This window comes from Coenobita brevimanus, chromosome 109 (assembly GCF_032717465.1).
Source record: "Coenobita brevimanus isolate Jiangsu-jjx chromosome 109, ASM3271746v2, whole genome shotgun sequence".
Taxonomy (NCBI): domain Eukaryota; kingdom Metazoa; phylum Arthropoda; class Malacostraca; order Decapoda; family Coenobitidae; genus Coenobita; species Coenobita brevimanus.
Window position 1 is genome coordinate 23,395,031 of NC_137062.1, and position 24,373 is coordinate 23,419,403.

General features: G+C 41.3%; 1 protein-coding gene across 1 annotated transcript in view; it reads right to left on the reverse strand.

Moving 5' to 3' along the window:
* LOC145417097 (ionotropic receptor 21a-like) overlaps positions 1–23,977 on the reverse strand; it is a 36,248-nt gene extending 12,271 nt beyond the window's left edge. The window contains exons 1-5 of the mRNA XM_080285887.1: positions 23,804–23,977; positions 22,138–22,403; positions 21,762–21,899; positions 21,164–21,353; positions 12,466–12,654 (exon numbers count right to left, since the gene is read on the reverse strand). Of these exons, the coding sequence (XP_080142013.1) occupies positions 12,466–12,654; positions 21,164–21,353; positions 21,762–21,899; positions 22,138–22,403; positions 23,804–23,977 (957 nt within the window). The remainder of the gene's footprint in view (positions 1–12,465; positions 12,655–21,163; positions 21,354–21,761; positions 21,900–22,137; positions 22,404–23,803) is intronic.
* Between the last annotated feature and the right edge of the window lie 396 nt (positions 23,978–24,373).

A 24,373-nucleotide genomic window follows, 5' to 3' on the forward strand; every position in this document is an offset into this window, starting at 1 on the left:
AATTGTCATATTGACGCTTGCAGGTTTAGGAACCTCAATTTTCATCCTAGGGCATAAAGCACTATGATGATGATCCTTTTTGCATTTAAAGCAAAGATTTAATTTAGTCTTACAGTCCGCGGCAGTATGTTCGGAGTTCATACAGATTATACAACACCCCAATTCCTGAAGCTTCCCTACTCTAGAAGCATAATCAGGGTAGTGTTGACAAAATACACTGGAATGTTGTTCACCACAAAAGACACAAACTTTCCTGCCTTTTACCATGGAAGGTTTTATTTCCTTAATATCCTCAGCATGTCTATTCCTTATCTTTAATACTTTATCCTCGGCCTTTGTGGAGCTAAGGAAAGTACCTATCTCTTCTTTAGGCACATACTTAGTCTTCTCTGACTTAACTTTCCCTATCAGTTGGTTAGTGGGTTTTTTCTTTACTTCAGTCTTCTGTTTGACCTCAGTAGTGTTTAATGTTCCTTGCAAATGTTTACAGAGTTGCATCAAGCCTTCCTCTATCTCTTCACAGGAGAAATTATCCTTCTGGTACCTACCATACAAAGCATCCTTGGTTTTCGGTGGTAACTTTAAGGACACAATTCTTGAAAGCACCCAATCTGATGTTTTAATATCTTCGTAAGTACCTAAGGCCCTTAATTTACAACTTACTGCAATTCTAAATTTTTGCAAGGAATCAAAATCGTGCCTAGGCATGGGTAATTCTATTAGAGCCCGCAATAATTGATTTATAATTTGTTCCCTGTCTTCGTAATTTTGTCTAAGGATGGTCAAAGCCACTTCATAGTTATTTTCTTCTACTGGTAATTCTTTTATCAGTTGATATGGTGTTCCTTTGACCTGTCCTAACAAATAGGTAAGTTTGGTGACTTTAGGGAGATCTGTTCTATCGTGTACCAAATATTTGAACTGATCCCAGAAGGATTTCCAGTTCTGCTCTCCATCAAATTCCGGAAGCGTTATTTGTGGTAACACAGCTCTACTCTCCTGTGCCACAACATGTGTTTCCGCGGCAGTGTCAGCTAATTCTGACTCTAGTGTCTTTACTACAGTTAAGTATTCTTCTAATTTGTCTTCAAACTTCGTAGTTTCTGACTCTAAGAGTTCCTTATTCTCAGCCTTTACTATAGCCGCTTCTAAAGTTAAGTAACTCTCTTCATACTTACTCCATCGATCTTTCAGAATATTTAGGAGACTATTTATTCTCTCCTTGGACAGAGGTATTTGGTCCAGCGACTGGTTACAATCATTTATGGCTCTAGTTACCCATCCTGCCTTACTACTAGAAGATCTTTGCAATAAAGAAACAGACATGTTGACGGAGTTCTAATTTAATAATTTAATTATGAATTCCAACCACAATTTTACCTCAACTTAGTAATGATTTGATTATTTTAGATTTTTTGAAGAGGGTAGGGATTAAGTCCTCATTGAGCAAATTATCCCCTCTCCCAGTTTCGTAATATTCATTACAGCTCAGCTAATTATTTAATTTAATTTTGAGGAGTGTAGGGATTAGGTCTATACTTTTAACCTATTCCCCAGGGTTATTAAACCTCAAGGGTTTTATTTCATCCCCACACTCAATTGCCAAAACACCCATATTCCCAGAGCTCAGAATTTATTACCTCAATACTGCATAGGCCCACCTATAGCTTGTACAGCATAGAACTCTCCTTTCTTATGTTCTACATAATTTATAAATTTCTGCAGAACCACTTCCCTACCATGATGGTTCCAATGTATACCATCAGATTTCAACATTGCTTGGAAGGGCTTGGCATTAAAATGTATGAAATCCCTTCCCTTCCTGGCCCGTTGCAACTTCCGGTTTACAGCTCTGCTAACTAATTTATATGTTCCATAACAAACTGGAGAGCCATATGGCAGGTTCCTTGGCTCGAGGAGGGTTATGGCTACTGAGGATTTACAAGAGCCCTCTATGGCTCCTACCACTGTTATAATATTCTCCACTACTTCATTGCAACCGAACGTAGTAGTAGCTATGCCCATTAAAAGCAACTTTAGACACATTCAGCGCCTCGGCACACATCGGTTATCCTCACTCGGTCGGGGCACCAAAAATGTGAAAAATGTTTAATAATTCTGGTAAACAAATCTGGGCCCTCTTTCTGGGCACCAAAATATGAAAACTGTTTAATGTATACAAGTCGGTGTCCCTACCGGAGCACCGCTATGTAAGAAATTTCTGGTATTTACTAATAACAACTCGTAGGTCGTTACTCGTTTATAAGGTTGTTCTTAAGTAAATCAAACAAGTCTCATAGAGTTAGGTGAAACGTAACTTAACCTTAACTCACCTACAATAACTATTTCTCTTCTATCTCATAGCTAATCCCCCCTTGAATTGGCCAATTCGTAAAGGATACTTAGCTAATGAAGAGGGAGTGATCGATAACCGATGACGATGAGGCTGCTTAGTGTAATTGCTTGAGCAAGCAAGCGTCCTTATGGTGCGTATGTACAACCTAGCTTGAGAGTGACAAGGAACAGAGTGAGTGAACGCGGCAATTCTACCTCCCTCATAGAACGGTAGTTGCCAACTTTTAGTTATTTACAGTACTAAATACAGTCAAATTACATCATGATATGTACAGGGCAAATCTAACAAATTAATCTTAGTTCCACTTAAATTAAAGTTAGACCAATTATTCCCTTTAACTATGTAAATATCTTAATTCCACATCTGCCTTAACAGGGGAATCTTTCCCTGCTTGCCACGTCACCTATTGCGCAGACGCAGCTTAGGTCAGTGGAAAATACCACATAATTACATGTATTTACAATGCATAGTTGTCCACAGGGGTTAAATGCAGTAGCATTTAATTTATCAATAACAAGAATTATTAAAGAGAACGTCGTTTCTGGGTTATTAAAACCGCTTGAATAATTAACAACAGTCTCTACGTCCTCTGCCTTTAACCAGGGATAAACTATGATAAATTTAGAGAGCGCAACTGCTCTGGGGGAAAATATTTCCCACAGGGCTCATTATCACGATGCTAATACACTAACCACCCAGTCACCGAAGTTCCAAATCACATTTACTCATAATACACCCTTCATCGAACTGAAGGGTGAAAGGGCGTCATTTTAGAATGCTAGTAGCAAGCAAAAAAGAACTGGTACTATATAAAGATGTAGGCACGTGCCCTGAGGAAAGTTGGGTGGGAAAGTGTGCATCTCAGCTTGACGGAAACGCTTAACCGAACCTGAGGAAGACAGGAAATTGCCTTTTATGGCAGTGTTTACATTTGCTTTGAAAGTGAAAGAGAAGTCTTTTGCTCCAGTCTTTTTCTAAAGTACCAACACTATGCTAGACTGGATATTTTAAATATACATTGGTATTTCGTGAAGAAATTAACCTGATTATTTGCAGTGTGAACGAGTTTTAGATGCAAGGTGTGTGTGTGTGTGTGTGTGTGTGTGTGTGTGTGTGTGTGTGTGTACTCCCAGTTCATATGTGACCTAAATATTCAGCCACGATATTTACATTCATTCCTCCTGACTGTCCTTAATTCCCTTGTCAGAGAAGCTTCCCCCAGCTGGATATGAATGTGGGTCTGAAGGTATTTATATACACAGTATTGCCTAGTTCTGTAATTAAGTGCGTTGCAAGACACGCTTATTAACTTATACGTCTCATGGAAATTAGTTGCCTTTCTTGTTTCAGAAATCCCAAGAAAACGTGAGAAGGATGTGACGCAAAGTTGATGATCATGGTGATGATGATGATGATCATCATGGTGATGATGATGATGATCATCATGGTGATGATGATGATAAAGAGGACAGTGTGTGTAAATACTGAAAAAAAAAAAAATCTAGAAACAACAGTTTATAAACAATGTGTGTGTGGCATCATGTAGAGGTAGGCTACCTTGAGGGTACCACCACATTACCTGACCAGGGCATCTTTACCCATTGCTAAGAAGCTTTGCAGTTTAACATGAAATATTGATGCCACTAGCTTTTCTTGCCTATATAATGAAACCGCGTTGAGCTGAGCAATGAACTGTTCCGTCTCCAATTTACTTAGACGTTTGTTAAAGTAACAGTTGCATTGGAGATCACATTTTTTTTTTTTTTTTTTTTTTTAATAACAACGGAGGAAGGAAAAACAAATGTGGAAAAAAAAATAATCCATACACCAGACTACTGGTGTCCTCTGTTCATAAAATATCTGTAACAGTTAGACTTGAACAGTTGTGGATTGAAATTTGGAGGAAAACAACTCTGGGGAAGCGAGTTCCAGAGAGATGCAGTTCGGGGAATGAAAGAATTCTGATAGGCAGAAGTTCTGCAATATGGTTGAGTGACATTCCAGTCATGAGCGCTACCAGATGCCCGTGTAGCACGAGGGAAGGCATGGAGAGGCGGCACCATGGACGCAACCTCGTCTGAGCACTTGCCAAAAAAATATCTGTAAAATAATGCAAGGGAGGCAACATTCCTTCTTACTTGCAGGGGAGGTAGTTTATATGTTAAAAATCATAACACCCACTGTGTTTTCCCTCACAAGTCATAAACGAATCACTAAGTAGTATTAATTGTCCATCTTGAAATTTTTCTAAATTTATCATAACGAGAATGAACTTTTAAATTGTGTTATCCCAGGCACTTAAATCAATTTCAGGAGAACATCTTCAAAAGGGAAACAGCTAGTTTTAGCCAACAGAACTCCATCACAGGCAGGGCTCTCCTCTTCTGTATGAAATCGTCTGGCGGTATCAGGAATAACACTGTTTCTGGAGTCCCCCAAATGAAAGATATGGTTTGCCACAAACAAGTTTGTTCACACAAGTTTCGACCTGAAAGATGTCATGTACAGTATATCAGAATGCGATAAGAATACAAACAGCATACAATGTTACATACAGAGAACAAGTAAATTATATACATGACAGTATTTGACATCCACATCAGTCCTCCTTTGTGATAATATATGATTTGTACTAAATTGTTCATCCTGCAAACCCAGGAATTCTGATGGTATGTGTACAATGTTATTCTATGTAGATTCCACTGAAGAAATTACCAAGCAACAGTATTAGCACTATGCAATAGCCTAAATAACGCAATGTCAAACAACATAGCAAACGAACAAATAAAGATCACAACGTCAGCTCTGCAACATTTGGGAGGACTGTAATGAACACCATTCCCTGTGAGAGCATCGGCCATACTCCAGCTCTTAGTAATCACTGAAACATACATCATCCCACTCAAATACAGGATCCGCTTACCCAGCACTATACATCCACCCAGTTCTAAACAAATATGTAATATATCAGTACATACGAGAAACATGGTAGTCACAAAAAGTACCGTTTGGTATAAACAGTCAAAATTCACTATCCCCATAGTATGACTACCATACTGTATTTAAAATATAACTTAACACAGGACAGTATATACTGAATACACACAGTACTACATGCCGAGTGTGGAATCACTGTCGCCATGAGTGTGCGTTCCTGCACTGTAACCAAAGCAGCTGGAAACTGATGTCAGGCAGTCATTCACAGGCGCCAGCTAACATACTGTTATGAAGGGAGATTTGCCAGTTAGGTAGTCTCGTACCTTCGAGACGTTTCTGGTACCATAAGTTTCGGTACAAGTCGTCAGAGTTGCCAGTTTGCCTGGTGTTTGTGAGCGTAGTTATTTCGTAAGTTAAACATTCATTTATTTTTGTGCTCTTTTTCTTTATAATGTTTTATTTAAGTAATTGCTTGTTAAATTATGCAATTTAAGTTCGTATGGTTAATGATTTAGAGTGTTGTGTAATGTAAGACAACTCTAGCATGTTTTGATGTCTCGTAGTTGGTAACTGTTGTTGCTAGGGGCTGATGCAAGACAGTATGTCCAAGAATGTTGGAGAAGTAGAAGTTTCGAGAGTAATGCAAGCTTATATAAGGATGGGGAAGAGCTTCGTTAGTCAGTCAGTTTGGAGTTTAGTCGGGTTTCGGGTCAGTTTGTGTGAAGTTCAGTCGGTTTTGGTGCAGTGTCAGTGAAGGTTGTATATTTTTGGTATTTGTGAAAACAATGGCAAACAGTGACGGGTTATTGAAGTTTGTATATCAGTGGAACTTGAGAAGACAGTGAAGTGTATTAAGTGTAATTACTGTCAGTGAAGATTATTTTCAGTACTTGTGTAATAAATGAAGTGTTAGCAAGCATTGTGTACTAACTGTGAAGTGTTGCTAAACATTAAATGTAACTGCAATCTATAAAGTGTGTATAGCTCCAGTGCTTGTGAGAACAGTGAAGTTGGAAAGAATTAAGTGGAATTATTTGGAAAAAAAGACAGTGAACTTTAAGGAGCCAGTGTTTATTTTCGCCTCAGCTGATCTTGTGTACTGCACACCTAAGGCTGACCATAAGAAGAACAACTCACTGGGCAACGTCCTTCCTGTACTGTACTACTGCTGTTGGAGCCTGTGGCAGTGTGGGGACTGGGACGTAACAATACTAAACAAATGACGATCTTGATCCACACCCGGGATGAGAAGAAAAAAAAAAACATTAAAGTTACTAGTAATTACACTTTCACACACAAATCCTTATTTAAGTCAAACGAATCCTAATAAATTCTTAAGATCTGCTGTCTAAATCACTCATGTTGTTTGTATGCAGGAATTACAATAAGGTCCATATATGCACAGAGATGACCCACAGCCTAACAAACCATTATCGTCACTGATAAATGATGATACAAACATTAAAGATGAGTCATCATAAGAAAGAGGCTGAACCTTCATTCTACTCCATAGAGATACAGCCGCCTCATGTTTTGCATTTATAAGAAGGCTTCAACCTTAATGTAGCAGTGCAGTGTTGGTTCATACTGGACTGGGTAGTCCTTACAAGAAGCATACTGATACGTCCCCACCCCACACTGCCACAGGCTTCAACAGCAGCAGTTCAGTCCAGGAGGGACGTTGCCCAGTGAGTTGTTCTTCCTATGGTCAGCCTTTAGGTGTACAGTACACAAGATCAACTGAGGCGAAAATAAACACTGGCTCCTTAAAGTTCACTGTCTTTATTTTCCAAATAATTCCACTTAATGCATTCCAACTTCACTGTTCTCACAAGCACTGGAGCTATACAAACTTTAATAACTGCTATTATATTTAATGCTTGACAACATTTCACTGTTATTGCACTTAATGCTTGACAACAATTCACTGTTACTGCACTTAATGCTTGACAACACTTCACTGTTGGTACAAGTTCTGGTGATATTCATACTTCAATAACCACTTCACTGTTTTCACAAGTACCGAAAAAATATACAACACTCAAAAAAATACGCCAACACTCAAACTCAACCGAAACCCGACTGAACTTTTTCTAATCTCTCATCCATCCTTATATAAGCTTGCATTTTACTAGAATTATCTACTCCAACGTTCTAGAACTTGCTGGTCTTGTACCTGCCCCTAGCAACAAGTTACCACCTAGGAGACATCAAAACATGCCAGAGTTGTCTTACATTACGTAACACTAAATCATCTACCATACGAACTTAAATTACATAATTTAACAATCACTTAAATAAAACATTATTAAGAAAAAGAACACAAAAACAAATGCATAACTTACGAAACATCTACGCTCACAAACAGCAGGCAAACTGGCAACTCTGACACGTACCGATGCCGGAACTTACAGTACGTGACTCTATAAAATGATGCAGTGCTCCGATACACAATGACTCTGTATGAAATGATGCAGTGCTCCGATACACAGTGACTCTGTATGAAATGATGCAGTGCTCCGTTACACAGTGACTCTGTATGAAATGATGCAGGCTCCGATACACAATGACTATGAAATGATGCAGTGCTCCGTAACACAGTGACTCTGTATGAAATGATGCAGTGCTCCGTTACACAGTGACTCTGTATGAAATGATGCAGTGCTCCTTTACAAAGTGACTATGAAATGATGTAGGGCTCCGTTACACAGTGACTCTGTATGAATTGATGCGGTGCTCCGTTACAAAGTGACTATGAAATGATGCAGTGCTCCGTTACACAGTGACTCGATGAATTGATGCAGTGCTCCTTAGGTCAAACAGTATTAGGACACATCAACGGAGGACTGAGGCACATGTTAAAAATCAGTTAGCTACGCTGAAACAATACTGTAACTTAATTTTGTCAATATGAATTCTGTTTCAATCCTCGAATGCGAATCCAACTACATGTAACATAGGTTGCCATTGGCTCCTTTTCCTCATATTAATACAGTTTAATCAACTGTAGATGTATGTAAACAAAGCTGATACATCTACCCAGTATGAGTGAACCATGTGATACCACTACCATTACAGTATACTGACATTTTCACGCAGTACATTCTAGAGACGCTTAGAATGTAATTTTTTATTCTCACACTGGTAACCAATGGAAGTGGGCCTCTGTAACCAAGCGGTGGGCACGACACAAGTCGTTGCCTTCATTCATAGATTAATATTACGTCGTGTAGTACGAGGATGCCAGATACCTCCAGATGTGTCCAGGGAATCATGAACTCAAGTGTACAGTAGTATGGTATGATAATAATAGTAGTCCATCCATCCATCATCCAATCCTACATTGCCCCATGAGGAGCATAGGAGCCCGAGGCTATGCATGTTGGTCCCGACATTTAAGATCAGAGCGACCAGCCTCATTCATCCCTGAGTGGCATTACGTGAGCCAATAAACCCCAACCATCCCTTGGATATAAACATTCACTGGCTCAATCCGATTGGAGCGCAATAATTACCCACTAAACCACCAGGCGCCAAAATTTGGTTATATGGTTACCACCCAGAGTAGTAAATGGTTTCCTGGTGTACAGGAAACCATTTGGCTTGTCACTCAGTGTAGAGTCACCCACAGGCAGAAGAGGAATGAATGAAGGAAAGAAAGAAGAGTGAATGTAAAGTTACTCCTAGGCAGAAGGACAAGGAAAGAAAGAAGGAAAAGAAGACAGAAGAGGATGGAAGGAAAGAAGGATGGAGGAGAGAGGAAAGGGCAGACACCCGACAGCAGCACTACATCGAGTGAGTGGATGGTGAGCGCCCCCACCTACCACAAAATAATAGTAATGATAATAATAATAATAACAACAACAACAACAACAATAGTAATAATAATGATAATAACTAGAATTCTGAAATCGCTGAAGCAATATTCAAAGAACTCCATATTCGAGATGTAAATACTTTTGTTATCATTGCAAAGCTAATTTTGAAGGACTTTTGGTATGACAACAATTTTTTCGGACTTTGACCTGTGATCTTGAGATCAAGGACAAGGCCATTCATATTATGGAAAATCATTCATACTATGCAAATAATGCTCACTCATGACCCACTACATTTCCACAGGGTTTGGTCAAAATTGGCCAAATACTTTCCGATTTAGCAATTGCAGGCATGAGACGGCCATTTTGATTTTCCTCTATCTCAAAAAGTATTTGTTGGATCTCAGTGCAATACCCAGGTGCACTAGTATATGTTGACTACTATGTATTGGTACATTTGCAAAGCAATCGATTTCCTATTTTTTGCTGCACAGGAGAGCAAATATTGAGAAAATAACATGGAGGGTGCCATTGTTGTGCTACGAGTAATACTAGTAAAAAAAAAAAAGTCAAAAGAAGCCTGCAGCTAAGATAGGCTACATCACTCCTGAAAATTTCAAGTAATCTCAAACGGTCTTGGAATGCCAGCCTTCTAGATCCCCCCTCTACAAAAAAAAAAAGAAAGAAAAAAAGAGAGTAATATCTACAACATCAATAAGAGGGACACACTGAACAGTCATCAATCAGCCTCTACAGGTTCACTTTTCCATGTTTACAATCGCGTACTCTGTGATACACACAGGCACGAAATCCACAGAAACAATTTTATTATTATAATATTTAAACAGTACAATGGTTTCATCAGGCATTTCATTAAAGAAAATGCTTGAAATATATAGTTAAGTGTTATATTTTCAACAATTCATCCACCGTGTATAAAAAGAAGCAAACATGTATACAGTAAATACTTGTAATTATGTATCTTACAAAATCTGACAGTCAGGAATTGACCTTATAATCTTTAGATCTACAGATAAATATGTTAGCCAAAAATCTGGCTCGAGTAAGCTCGTGAGTCGTCCATCAGAAAGGTGTTTTCATACAAGTTATCATTTTTCTTTTTTTGGTAATAGTGTTACGGTAGTTTTAGAATTCAGGTTTAATGAAAACTAAGCAGCATAGAATCATTTACTATCGGACTAGTTTCTGATGAAAATCCTAAAAACTTTAAAACAGTGAAATGAAAATTTTTCCATTCAGCTAAATGGCATCTCCAAATGGCTGTCACCCTGGGCGGACCACCTCCCCCCCGACCTTCCTTAGAAGGCCACTGCTCCAGACAAACTACTGAGGCAGTAATTCATATAAACAGGAGAGAGGAGTACCACACATATCGTCCATGACTTGTTGGTGTGCATCAAAGGCGCCTTTCCACTGCTGCGGCAGCTGTGACCCGCCTCTCCTCAAAAGCGCTAACGGGGATCATTTTCAAAGATGGCCAAGCTCAGTGGGGCTTTTGAGTATGAGCCTGTAGGGAAAAGTTGACATGCAAATTTGCCTTTGCCACAAAAGCCTCCTTCAAATGTTTTGGGTATCCGGCCCCAGGACTGGTGTACTGATATTAATGGGGATGTTTTACATTGTTCGCGGGTCTTATGGTACAATAGTGAAGTCTATTTTATTGCAATTAAAATTCTGTCCTCTGCCTGTCTCTAAACTTCAAATCTCATCTTTCCCCACTGACCCACACCCTGACCTTCCCATAAAATGTCAGTCTGCCAATCCTCATACAGTCCAACCATAACTACAAGGGTGCTCTCCCCAGTTGATAAGATCATCATCATCATCATCAGCAGCAGCAGCAGCAGCAGCCAGACCTTTTTTCCCACTTATGTCTTATGTGATGTAAGGTCCAGACAGAGAGAGAGAGAGAAAAAAAAAAAAACACTAGCTAAAGTCGCTCTGATTCAGCGATACTTAACCTTTTGGCTGTTGTTACTTCTTGGCACCTCAAGATAGGTTGCTACTGCCCCATCATACTTAAACCGAGAGAAACCGTAGGAAAATAAAATGGTACTGGTTATGTATTTTCCAAGTGATTACACAAACTATAAAAAGAAATCAGTACACTGTTTTCAGCTACATTAAATGTTTCAGTAGAACATATACCTGGTTAGAATACTACTGTGATGAGTGAAACAGTTTTCCTTTAATAAGTTATTTTATGCATGGCACAGTTATAGGCAATAAGCTTCACATGTCATAGTCAATAAGCATCCCGTCGTTGGCTTTTCTTTTTTTTTTTTTTTTACATAGCAGAAATGCCCACTTCACAACGATATGTAGTTGTAAAAGGCATCAGGTTTCCGCGTGCTCACAATGGTAGAATGGTGCATTCTTTACCAAGCTTTATCCAGAAAGTAGCCACATCGTTCTCATGATGATCTCTTTTAGTTTTAAAAGAAAAAAAAAAAAGAGAAAAAAATGACTGAGCAAAGTTCTACCGATATTACTCCCTTGGAAAGGCAAAGTTACCCCTTTGGGGGTAATTACTCCCAAGTTAAAAACCACTGCCTTAATTAGATGGGCCACAGTCTTATTCACTACTCAAGCTCCAAGAATCTTGATTCCAACACATGGGCAATGCATGGCAATTACTAGAATGGCACTCTGTAGGGCGCATCCCTTCTCCGTCAACATTCTGTAATATTCACTGAAAAATTTACGAAAATGTCGAAAAACGCCCTATCTTGCAATGTTAAAGTGAAAAAAAAAAAAATCCTGGCTCCTCACCTTTATCGGGATCCGCACCAAAACTTATTGGAGTCTATTCTGAGCCAAGGCCCATTCTTCTACCAAGTTCCGTGGAAATCCGTCCAGTAGTGTTTATGTAATATTGCCCACAAACAAACAAACAAACAAACGGGCAGGAGTGAAAACATAACCTCCTTGGCGGAGGTAATAAGCTTCATTTTACCTATCTACTGGAGTCAATAAATGAGAAGAAAAGGACCCCCAAAATAGGTAGCAGCAAGAAATATATTAAAAATTACACTCTTGTGGAACAGATTGGCCGTGGGTGGAAATACCTTCAAACCGTGTGCCGTGCTACACTCATTCTACTCTAGCATGACCTAGATTTTCGTCCTTTTTCATCTCATATCACTTAGTCCAGTGGAGGAAAAAGACAACACTGTATTATTGTTCTACAATCTTTTCATGACACTTCATCATGAGTAGCATCATATTTACGTACTAAACTATTATAATCCAACCCAGCATTCAAGATGGAGAGATGGTAATTTTGTGCCAAGTTACAGTAAAAAAAATATATAGTAGTTCCGTAAAGAATACTAGGGTGGCAATGATTAGACCCAGCAGGAGGAGCAGAAAGAGGCCCTGAAGGTGTGATGTGGTGAGCGCTTTTTCACCACCGCCCTCTGTCTTCTGCCCATCTTCAACTTCACATTCCTGCTTTCCCCACTGACGCATATCTTGAGCCTCCCATAAGATATCCTTGTGCCACTTCTCGTACAGTCCAGCCTGTTGATGTACAAGCTAGTCAGTACACAATACAAAGCCTTTACTATTTAATCGGTAGAGAGGTGGCTTGCGGTCCTAACGGACCCAGGTTCAAATCCCGGCTGGGGCAGGGAACAGTTTAAGGATTTGAATTTCATTAAATCAGGCTTTCCTGATCTACCAGAAGACCCGCCGACATGTCGTAAAAATACCCCCGCTAATACCAATACACCAGTCCTGTATGAGACAGCCCTAGCATGTATTCAATATGGACGGTGGGTGTTAACGCCGAAGTGGTGACATGTAGAGGTGTATCGTATGTAGGAGGACTGCTGGGCCTTGATAGCAGGCTGTGAAACCTATGCCCAGAGTCGGACACACACACACACACACACACACACAAACTCCTTCAAAATGTGGTGGTCTTTTTTATTTTATTCTTGCTATCGATTCATTCATTAATCATCCAGGAGCACACGGACTCAGGACTAGGCTGTTCAGTCTAGACAGTATAGGTGTGACTAGTTCCTATTCTCTGAGTGGTTTTATGTGAGTAATAAATCCCAACATCTTCTCACACGTAAAGTCTTGTGGAATATATCTAGTTGGAGGGCCTTAACTCACTAGACCACCAGGCATCCATTTGTCATTTGTTACCAGCCAACATAGTAAATGGTTATCTAAAGACAGTTTTATTTGCTTCATGAGAGATTTTTAAACTGGAGAGGTCACACATAGACTTCATTAACTCCTTCACTGCAAAATATCTCCCCAGAGAAGAGTACAGTACAGTATTATCATCCAGCAGCAGCAAGACCATAATAAAAAGGTATATCCCCAGGGTAAAGGGATCAATAACTTTCTTATGGTAAAATTATTGGCATCCCCTCATTTCCCTGCCCAAGCTTCTTTAATCACCTGCAGACCTACATGTAAACCAAGTATTATGGACTTATAAAAATTGATTGTCTTAACACTTGCAGTTAGATGATGTAGTTTATATTATTTCTTGCTATGTCCAGATTATTTTACGCAGTTTAAAAGAGATTTTGTAAGTGGAGTAGGTCTTCTATAACCTATCCAGTATTACTGGGTTCTCTTGAAATGAATGGCAGCTTCTAACAGTGGTGAGGACAGAAGATGAAAAAGACATCGTTGTATTGAAAGAGTTAATGACCCTCGTGAAGTAGAAAAGAATAAATCTAAGTGTTCTTCTTCCTCCATAAAGTTTATAAACTAGATGTTTGGAAGTGAGACTTCTGTGCAATTTGTCCACCCAAATCTAGATATATGCAGGCCTCATTATTCGATATATTGTTCCATATTGTTTATAAAGGTTGCAACATGCTTGCATGCATCGGCCTTGGCCTCCTAATGGCGGCTTTCAACGGTGACGGATCGCTAGCAGCCTCCCTATCCAGTCCCTTGTCCCTAAGATTGTTCTGGTGCCGGACATCGTTTCCATGATGAGTTGAAGTCTCACACAATTTTTACATATTACATACAGAAATGTTAATTCATAATTAACCCGAGGCATCCCATCGACGTATGGGTACATTGCAACATTTTGTCACAGATAGTCCTGTCAACGTACTGATACATTGCACAATTGCAAGGTTCATAATTTGCACAATTTTCAATATTCGCGCATGATTTTTGGTACGTATACGCAGGACACCTTCCTCTATTCCTCTACAAGATGCCAGGCAGGGACAATGCCTTACACTGCATAACCTCCCCCCCCCCGCACGCCATTGTCTCAGCAATTCACCTGTTACCAGTGACCTGGCCAATAAAGACATTCAGGGCCAGAGTGATTCCCCAATCGATGACAATGTGGAGGACAAAGTTTACATAGCATTAGAGGAAGAAACAGTCAGAAATGATGATCAGGTAATGTCGCAAAAAAAGGTCAGGTATGTTGATGAATTAGTGAGTGAAACAATGCTTATAATGCCAAAATTACTGTTTGAAAACCAATATACTCTCGTACTACATATAAATTCGTACCAAATAAATAAATAAATTCCGTTTATGAGTGGTGTGAAATAGTTACCCTCCCATAGAACTCGTTTTCTTTGGAGCCAGCCTGATAGAAAACCCATTAAGGTAAGGAGGTACTACTACTTGTATCGAGTATTTTAAACCTCAGGTGAGCAATTTCTCTATGAATTTTCGATGTTTCTCACCAAAAGCGGAGGTTTTAGCAAAAAAAAAAAAAAAATCCAAAATAGCTCGGGATTGAGGGGTGTCGGAGGTGCGAAATAGCTCGGGACGTGACTGGTTAAAGAGTGTGTATTATAGTGTGAAGATAATCAACTAAACACAACTACACTGTATGTGTGGCATGGGAATAGGATGGGTGCCCAGACCTGCAAAGCCAACATTTTTCTGACATATGCAGTGAGGGTGAAGGAAGGCGACAGAAGTATATGAACGTGCGTATGTTTAAGTCTTGGAAACATATATCTGTACTAATGTATCTAATGTAGTTAATACTGCTTTATTGAGATGTATAATGTGAATGGTAGATTGTAATACACGCCTACTCATGTATATCTCTCGTTGTCTTTGAGAGAAATGGCATCTCTAAATAAGCTGACCTAAGCCTGCTCCCAGAGCGGGGTGGATTAGAACCAGCAGAATACTCTCAACCTTCGTAAGAGGGAGACACTCTACTCTGAATCACTCTCTTGTTGCAGCTGCATCTTTTCTGGCGAATAAAGAGAGATAAAACACATCTGCTCCAGTTTCTGTTCACCTGCACGCTACCATTCTTCTGATTACAGGATCTACACCAATAATCCTGCCACCTGCCATAGCAGAGCGACACTGGGGGGCGTGCCAGCTGGGAACTTAGTGACTTCCAAACAGCAGGAACATAACATAAATTGATGGTCTGTTGTGGAACTCAGTGGAGTCACGCCTAAGTGGCTACAAGATCACGCTCAGTGGCCTCGTCCCAGGTGTTGTTTTTGGTCTGTCTCTCGCAACCCTACTCCCGACACTTTCCGCACCCAATTATCATCCTCCATCCTCTCCACATGCCCAGTCCATCTCAATTTATCCCTCTGCATCACAACGCCATTACATTCTAGTCCCATCCTTACTATCAACTCTTTATTTGTAAACCTTGTCCCCCCCAGTCTTCGTCTTACATCCGTCTAATTAATGTCAATTCCGTACATTTGTGGCAATGGATATCTTCTGCCTTTACTGCCCAGGTTTCACTACCTTACAGCCTTACACTTCTAAAACATGCCACACATAACGATCTCTAGCACGGATGTCAGGAGAGGCAACAGCTCCCTGAACTTCCTCCAATCACTCCTTACCAGCCCCAGCTCCAGCTCATAACATTCCCCCCAGTGACAAAACTCTTCCACACACTCAAGAGACATACCAGCAACATCAATCCATCCACACCTGATAATCTCTACATACTTTCCCCGACACACCACACACACGAAAGCAGCATTATCTCGTAGTCTACCTCAAATAACACTACATCTATTATGCACCAACTTATCGCAAAAACTGCACAAGGTGGAGTTATTATAGACACCCTTTTGGCAAACCGCACATGGTCACCCTCTCTGTGCTTTGACAGTACAGACACCAGCCCTAGATATCATCACTTTTGTTTTACTTGAATTTACTCTCAAATCCTTGTGACCCCATTCCATCTCTCCACGGCCTAAATCTTTCCTCTGTCACCCTTACACTCCTGCAGTCATCACCAAATCATCAGCATACAACATTTCCCATGGAAGTCCATTTCTAAAGGCACATGTGAGTACTTCAAGCACCATGGCAAACAATAAGAGATCAAGACTAACCTCTCATGGACATCAACATTAACGGAAAACTAATTACTCAAATCTTCATTCACTCTCACCTGAGTGCGAGCACCGACGTACATAGCCATAAATACACTGACTGCTCTATCCCAAGCTTTCTAATTGCCCACATCACCACTTTCCAAGGAACTGGCAGAGCCCATCTCTAAATCAACAAAAGCAAAGTACAGCTCCCTTTTTCTTCCTATATCTTTTTCCTGAAGCTTTCGGACATTGAATATGGCATCAATGGTCCCTTTGCCCGGTATAAACCTAAACAGCATCTCATGAATATTCATTTTTTCTGTAATCATACTTTCAAGAACTCTCCCCATTACCTTCATTATCTGACATAAACGTTTTATGTCTCTATAATTTCGTCTTTCCAGGGTATCACCCTTCCCCTTGTAGACATTCATAGTCACACTTTTCAGCTAGTCATGTTGGACAACACTTTCATATTTAATCGTATTATCAAATCAGCAACTAAACCCAGTCCTATATCTTCTGAGGCCTTCAGCATTTCAGCAATCAACTCAGACACACTTGCTGCCCCCCAGCTGCGTCCTGCCTAATGCCTTGCTCACAGTAGCAGCATCAGTCAAAGAACAAGAGCCAAACACTGGACCCGTTCACTCCAACATTCCCTGTTCCAGTCAAACTCTTCATTAGACAACCGGTTAAAATGCTCTCTCTAGGCGTCTTTAGTATCCTTACTCTCCATCACTACGTTCTTTCATCATTTTTCACACATTGCCCCCCTAGAACATCTCTATTTTCCCTCTCCATCTTATTTGCCGCCTTAAATACCATATACTTCCTTTCAGCTCTGTTTAAATTTTCCAGTAAAAGTCTCTGAGACACAGATTTTGCCCTGTACACCTCCTTTCTAGCCTTTCACATGGTAGCCAAGATTCCTCACTGTTACCATTCCTTTTCCATTCCTGGGAACCTTCTTTTCTTCTTTACCGCAGCTTCTTCACCCTAACGCCCACCATGTTACTTTATGTCTTGGCTGGCTCCTTGTCCATCCACACACTGAATCAGTAATTCTCAGCAGATTGTTCTTGAGAGCCAAGTTCTTTTCATTAACACTTCTGTCAACAGCTTCCTGTTTACTCACAACTCTGATCGTCTCGCTGCAGAAGACATCCCTTACTTCTTTGTATTTTCAATCTCCTTATTTTCCTCCTAGGTGCATAGATCCTCTTCTTCACCACCCACTCCTTAAGCACCATGTCACATATCAGGACATTAACATCCCTAACAACTTCCTATCAGCCCTGCTGACCAGGTTTTTTTTTTTAATGCGAGGAAGAAGGAACCAGAGGCCGCAGGCCTGCAATTACTCTTCTTTCCAAGAGAAAAACAAAATACAAAAGAGACCCAGATTCAAGATCCGATCATTTCAAGATGCCTGGACACACTGCGTTTGAAGGACTGGAGATCATAGGAAGCAGGAAAGACAGACAGAGGGAGACAGTTCCAGGGTTGACCTGTTGCATAAATGAAGGACTGGGAGTAACGGTTAACTCTTGCATTAGAGAGTTGGACAGAAAAGGGATGAGAGTTTGTTGCTAGTAGGTGCTACACTCCCATCGTAGAGAAGGAGGAATGAATGCAGACAGTTCAGAGGAGCTGTGTCCATTGAAGTGACGATAGAAAAGAGATAAAAACAACCAGATTAATTTTACTCCAGTCAGTGATACGAGCCAAGTCAGACATTAGGCGTGCCATAGCCTCATCCCTTGTTTGTTGAAGTAACTGCTGAGATGGACGTTGCAGGAATTGAATGGAAATATGAAGAGTCATCAGCTTTAGAGTGGATAGAGATAGATGTACAGCTTAGAAGGTCATTGATGAATAAAAGGAAGAGAGTTGGTGATAGGACAGAGCCCTGAGGAACACCACTGTTGACAGATCGAGGAAAAGAACGATGGCCGTCTACAACAGCGGCTGTAGAACGACAAGAAAGGAAGCTAGAGATGAAGGCACAGATAGAAAGATAGAAACCGTAAGACGGCAGTTTGGAAATTAAAGATTTATGCCAGACTCGAGCGAAAGCATTTGAGATGTCAAGTGCAATGGCAAAGCTTTTGCCAAAGTCCCGAAAGGAGTCAGAGAGGTAGGTGAGAAGATCGCCAGTGGAACATCCCTGACGGAACCCATACCGGCGATCAGAAAGAAGGTTGTGATGGGAAAGATGCTTTAAAATTTTTCTATTAAGAATTGACTCGAAAACGTTTGAGATACAGGATGTTAAAGCAATTGGACGATAGTTAGAGGGTTGGGAATGGTCACCCTTCTTTGGGACTGGCTGAATGAGAGCAAACTTCCAGCAAGAAGGAAAGGTACAAGTTGACAGACAAAGGGGAAAGAGTTTACCTAGGCAGGGTGTAAGCATAGAAGCACAGTTCTTGAGAAGAACAGGAGGGACTCCATCAGGCCCATATGGATTATTAGTATTGAGGCCTGTGATGGCAGAAAATACATCAGCTGAAGAAATTTTAATGTCAGCCATGAGGAAGTCAGAGGGGGGAAGTGATGGAGGAACAACACCGGAATCGTCTGAGGTGGAATTGGAGGAGAAAGTCTGAACGAAGAGATCTGCTTTATCAGTAGATGAAATAGCTACGGAGCGATCAGAGTAGAAAAGAGGAGGGAAGGATGATGAGGTAAAGTTGTTAGAAAGGTTTCTGACAAGGTTCCAGAAGGAGCAGGAAGAATTCGAGTTGGAGAGTTGAGAGCATTTAGTATGGATGAAATTATTTTTAGCAGAGCGAAGAACAGACTTAGCACGATTCTGGGCAGAAACTTATAAAAGATGTGATTCAGGGGTGGGTTGGCCCTGGTACCTTTTATAGGCCCTCTCCTTGTTGCGGACAACATTAGAACAAACGTGAGTAAACCAAGGCTTTTTTTACATTAGTCAAAGGAAATGCGAAAGGAATGCATGCTTCTATGCCCGAGAGAATAACCTCCGTAATGCGCAAGGCACACTCAGATGGCTCCCGGCCATGGAAGCAATGAACATTCCAGGGAAAATCAAAGAAGTACTGCCTGAGGGCCTCCCAATCTGCAGCTCCAAAGTGCCACAGACGACGTTTCTTTCGAGGGTCCACAGGCCGTACTAGAGAGATAGGTCAGGTTAAGGTGATAAGGTTGTGATCGGAGAAGCCCAACGGAGAAAAAAGATTAACACTGTAAGCAGAAGGATTAGTTGTAAGGAAGAGGTCAAGTATGTTGGAGCTCTCTCCAAGGCAGTCAGGGACACGGGTAGAGTGCTGTACAAGCTGCTCTAGGTCAGTAAGGATAGAAAAGGTGTAGGCTTGTTCACCAGGTGGATCAGTGAAAGGAGAGGAGAGCTAAAGGTGGTGGTGAACGTTGAAATCTCCTAGAAATAGCTACATTTCCCCCTAGAGTCATATGTAACCAACCTACCCTACCTTTTCCTAAAATGTGTGTTACATAGTCTTGTTCACTCCCTCCCCAAATTCGAGTATCTTTTCACCTTTCTCATTCCTTGTACGATATGCACATCCCCCATGTGCCCCTTCATACCTTGAGTTGCTTCGTCCACATGACCATTTAAGTTCCTTCCCTAAATTACGATCTCATCATCCCCCCATTCCACTTATTACATGTATCAAGTCACCCCAGAATCTATATTTTTCAACATCATCCAAGCCAGCCTGTGGTGCTCTCGCCAATATAAATAAAATCATGGGTTTACTGAACAACATTTTCACTGTCATAATACTTTCATTCATTCTCATTACACTCACCACACATTCTACCCATTTTTCCTCAACCACCGCACCCGTACCACCATATCCGTTTACACTTCCCTGCCAAAATAATTTATATGTACAGTTCCTCTTGGCAAACATTGTGACTGATCCTTCCCTATATCTAACTTCCTGCACGAAACCAACATATATATAAATGATGTGAAGTGCCAAAACCAACTAACTACTTCCCAACAGTTGCTGTAAGGTGTTGGTGAAAACAAGAAATTCGAGATGTTTAATCAGATATGTAACAATATGGGAGTCTCAGCTTGACTTTGACTCTATGCACAGTCCAAAAATGATCGCCAAATGACTGTACTTGCTGCTGAATGATACCTGCCTAAGAGAGATGACTGAGTGGGTAGTTACAAAACTTGTAGCCATGTTGAACTCTCATGGTACTACTTCCCAATGTCTATGGTAGTCATTCATCTAATACTTACAAGGCCTCATTATAGATCAAGGCATAAAATGGGAAAATAACGTTATTAATCTGTATCTACTTCCCGTTCTAAGGAAGATGCAAATAAGGCTGAAAATGTCTTCCAATGCCTGTTAAATAAGTAAATGAGTAGGTAAACATCAGATTATACCAACAATATCCTCCAAATCATTATCATCAGCTCCATTGCCTGGCTTCTTCCCGGGAACCCTCTGAAGAGATGACCATGACAGTCTACTTCGTCCTCACACACTTTTCTCACTCCCTTAGGCATTGTTGTTCCTCTTCCCTCTCACTCACTTGTGTCCAGTTTTATTTTCTTCTTCCACACCAGCCTGACCCATTTTATGTCTATTTCAAATGAAGGCATAAAAACATTAATAAAGGTCACTGTATTCACCATAATATAGAGGTATATATAATTCCTGACTTGTGAACTGTGTTATCTTATGTGTTACCTCTATGACGGCCATGATCCAGTGGTTGAGATCTGGCTTGTAGGGTGCTGAGTGTGGGATGGGCCACGCTGAGGGTCCCGGGACTATAGGCTCTCGTCCCAGGTAGAGGGGGCTGCTGCCATCACAGGTACTGAACTGCTCCCTAATCCGGTGCTCCAGATATCGACCCAGGTCTATGTGTGCCTCTTGGCTGTACAAAGAAATTGTATTAACATGGTGATATAGAAGAAGATGTAATCATCACTCACCCATCAACCGACTAACCAAAGTCTGCCCAGCTCACTATTCAAGCCTTTGGAATCCTGACTCCTCCTCTCAGGCATAAACATCCACACGTATGCACCTCATGCCACCCATCAGCTAGAGTCAGTCTGATGACATTCACTTCCCTGGGAGAGACGAGGGGCGCCAGATCCTTGTCCTACTCTCTGTTCAAATTCTTCTAACCAGCTCGATCCACTATCAGTTCACTAGCTGCTATACACCAATATAAAGGGCTACGATGACAGTAACTCTCTACCCACCAATTCGTATACCGTTCCTTCCCCCCCCCTCCTCTCTTTCTTTCTTTCTCTCTCTCTCTCTCTCTCTCTCTCACCTTCCATTGACGACAGCATTTAGGGCTTCCTCTGTACTACCTACAACTTCTATCTTCTCAGCAATGGCCCTCAACACAGATGAACTGGACTGCATGTAAGCTTTGCGGTGGATGTCCGCGTAAGGTAACAGAGTGATTCTGAAATACAAGTGACCTGATTAACCTTTTTGCAGCCATGGACATACAGTAGTTGGGTATTTTAAGAGGCAAAATCTAGGGTCTTTAATCAGCTGATGGAATTCCTTGCATTCTAATGGTTAATGGAGAGAGATTTCTGCACTTTACCAGAATTCTCATCAGCTAAACAAATACTGGTTGTTCTGTGGCATCCCCAGCATATGAAACAGTTAATTATTTTGGCTTACGGTGCAGGTACCTGTTGGCAGTGGTGATGAGTTGGTGGAGTGTCTCAGGGCGGGGTGGGTACCTGGGCAACATGAGTGCAGCGGTGAGGTTGCCACGGTAGGCAGACCCCAAGATGATGGCGAAGATCAGCCAGGCAGACACCAGGATGCGGACTGGGGTGGTGGGGGGCAGGTGCGGCGGGAGGTTCTGACCCAACAGTATCCTTGTCACATCTTGAACCACCATACCCATGCCTCTTCCACTGCCACTGTACCCCTCCTGCATCACACCACTCACCTGCATACGTACATCACATACTGTACTACTGGCAGTAAGTCATATCACCTCCTGTGCTTTTTTCTCCACAGAGCCTTCGAATATGTGCTGGAGAGCAAGGGAAGATATTCATTTCTCCATTTGTACTCATAAATATAGCCTAATCATACTGGTTACCTGACCTGCTTATATTGGCTGTAAAATACTCATATTCTGTACATTATTTCTGGACCACAAATTTAGCTACACACCAGACCTGCCTGGAACAATATTAAGTGTAAACAGCTTGCTGGCTAGCAGCTCATAAGCAATTCAAGGCCAAAGGATTCTTTTTATTTAAATCAGTTTGTTTTATTCATATGTGTTTTGTCAGATGAGATGTCTGAGGAGTATGTGTGGAGTGACGCGTATGGATCGGGTGCGAAATGATGAAGTGCGAAGGAGAACTGGAGTTGTTCGGGAGATGGCTGGTAGAGTTGAGCAGAGGGTGTTGCAATGGTTTGGACATATGGAGAGAATGGATAATGAGCGATTGGTGAAAAAGATAACTAGATCTGATGTGAGAGGTGTAAGGCTGAGAGGAAGACCACGAATAGGATGGATGGACAGTGTGAAGAGAGCGCTGGATGCGAGAGGGATGTCTGTTGAGCAAGGAAGAGTGGCTGTGCGTGACAGAAATAAATGGAGAGAAATTGTGAATGAATAAGTGATGACGCAGCCCTGAGGGGATATTCTCCCGCATTTGGTCTGATCAGCTAGTCAAGTCAGGTGTGGGTAAGGGGATGGGTCTGTTATGATGTGGCAGGGGTAAACCAGTTCTGCTGTCGGGCCCTGCTGCGGATGTCACTGATTGCATTGCCCAGTTGACCCTTGTGCGGTGTGGTGCGGTGAGGATCTGTCCGTTCTCCCCTTTGGGGCTAAGATGCAAATGAATGTGTTTGAATGGATGAGTAAATGGAGAGTGAGTCGTCCTGTCTCGGCTACCTCCCTTTCCTTGGGGGAAGCAGCCTAGGTATATAGATAGATAGATAGATAGTTTTGTCTATGGGTTAAAACTTGACCGTTCATTCCATGAGGCTGAACAGTCCTCCTACTTGTTGCACACCTTTACGTGTCAACATTTGGGCGGCGCTAATGCTCATTTTTCCATACTGAATACATGCTAGGGCTGTCTCTTTCAGGACTGGTGTAATGGTATTAGTGGGGGTGTTTTTGTGACATGTTGGCCGGTCTTATGGAAGATAACAAAATCTGTTAAACGAGATTAATATCTTCAAACTATTCGCACCCCGGCCCTGAACTGTAGTCTTGAACCCACTTCCAAATCATTAGACTTCCCTGACCGGACTTGGAATCGAAATATCGTCCATTAGAACAACATACCACTTCCTTAAACACTTGACCACTACCTCACCCCTTACCATATAATAGACGACAGGCAGAATGACAAGACAGGCCAGGAGAGCAAGCCACACGTAGATGGGCAAAGGTCTCATGAGACTCTGCCAGTGGGGGGCCAGACCCGGTTTGGCCATGGTGAAGGATACGATGCCAGACTCGTGTGTGTAGGTGAAGTCATGGTACCTCAGACGCATCGTTAACATGATATGCGGCACGGCTGTCAGGTACGACTCTCTCCTTTCTAGTTTTTTTGGCAGCTGAGAAAATGATTGATGCTGTAAGTTATTCTGTCTTTAATAGTATACACTCGGATTATGTTACTCATATTCTCTTATTCTGCCTAATGGATAGGTCTGCTACTTTTTGTTTGTACTAGAGTACTTTAATTATTACTCAGAGATATCACTTAGGCCTCTGCATACATACAGTGCAGTACATGCAGTATTGTAGGACAGCTTTCCATACTTGTTTGGGCAGCTCTTTCCAAGACACGCTTCCAAGACACGGAGTTCCTTCAGAATTCTAGTGAAGGGCCTATGAGGTCCCTTTTCAGAACCTCAACACACCTGTCTGTTAACAGGAGGTGTTTC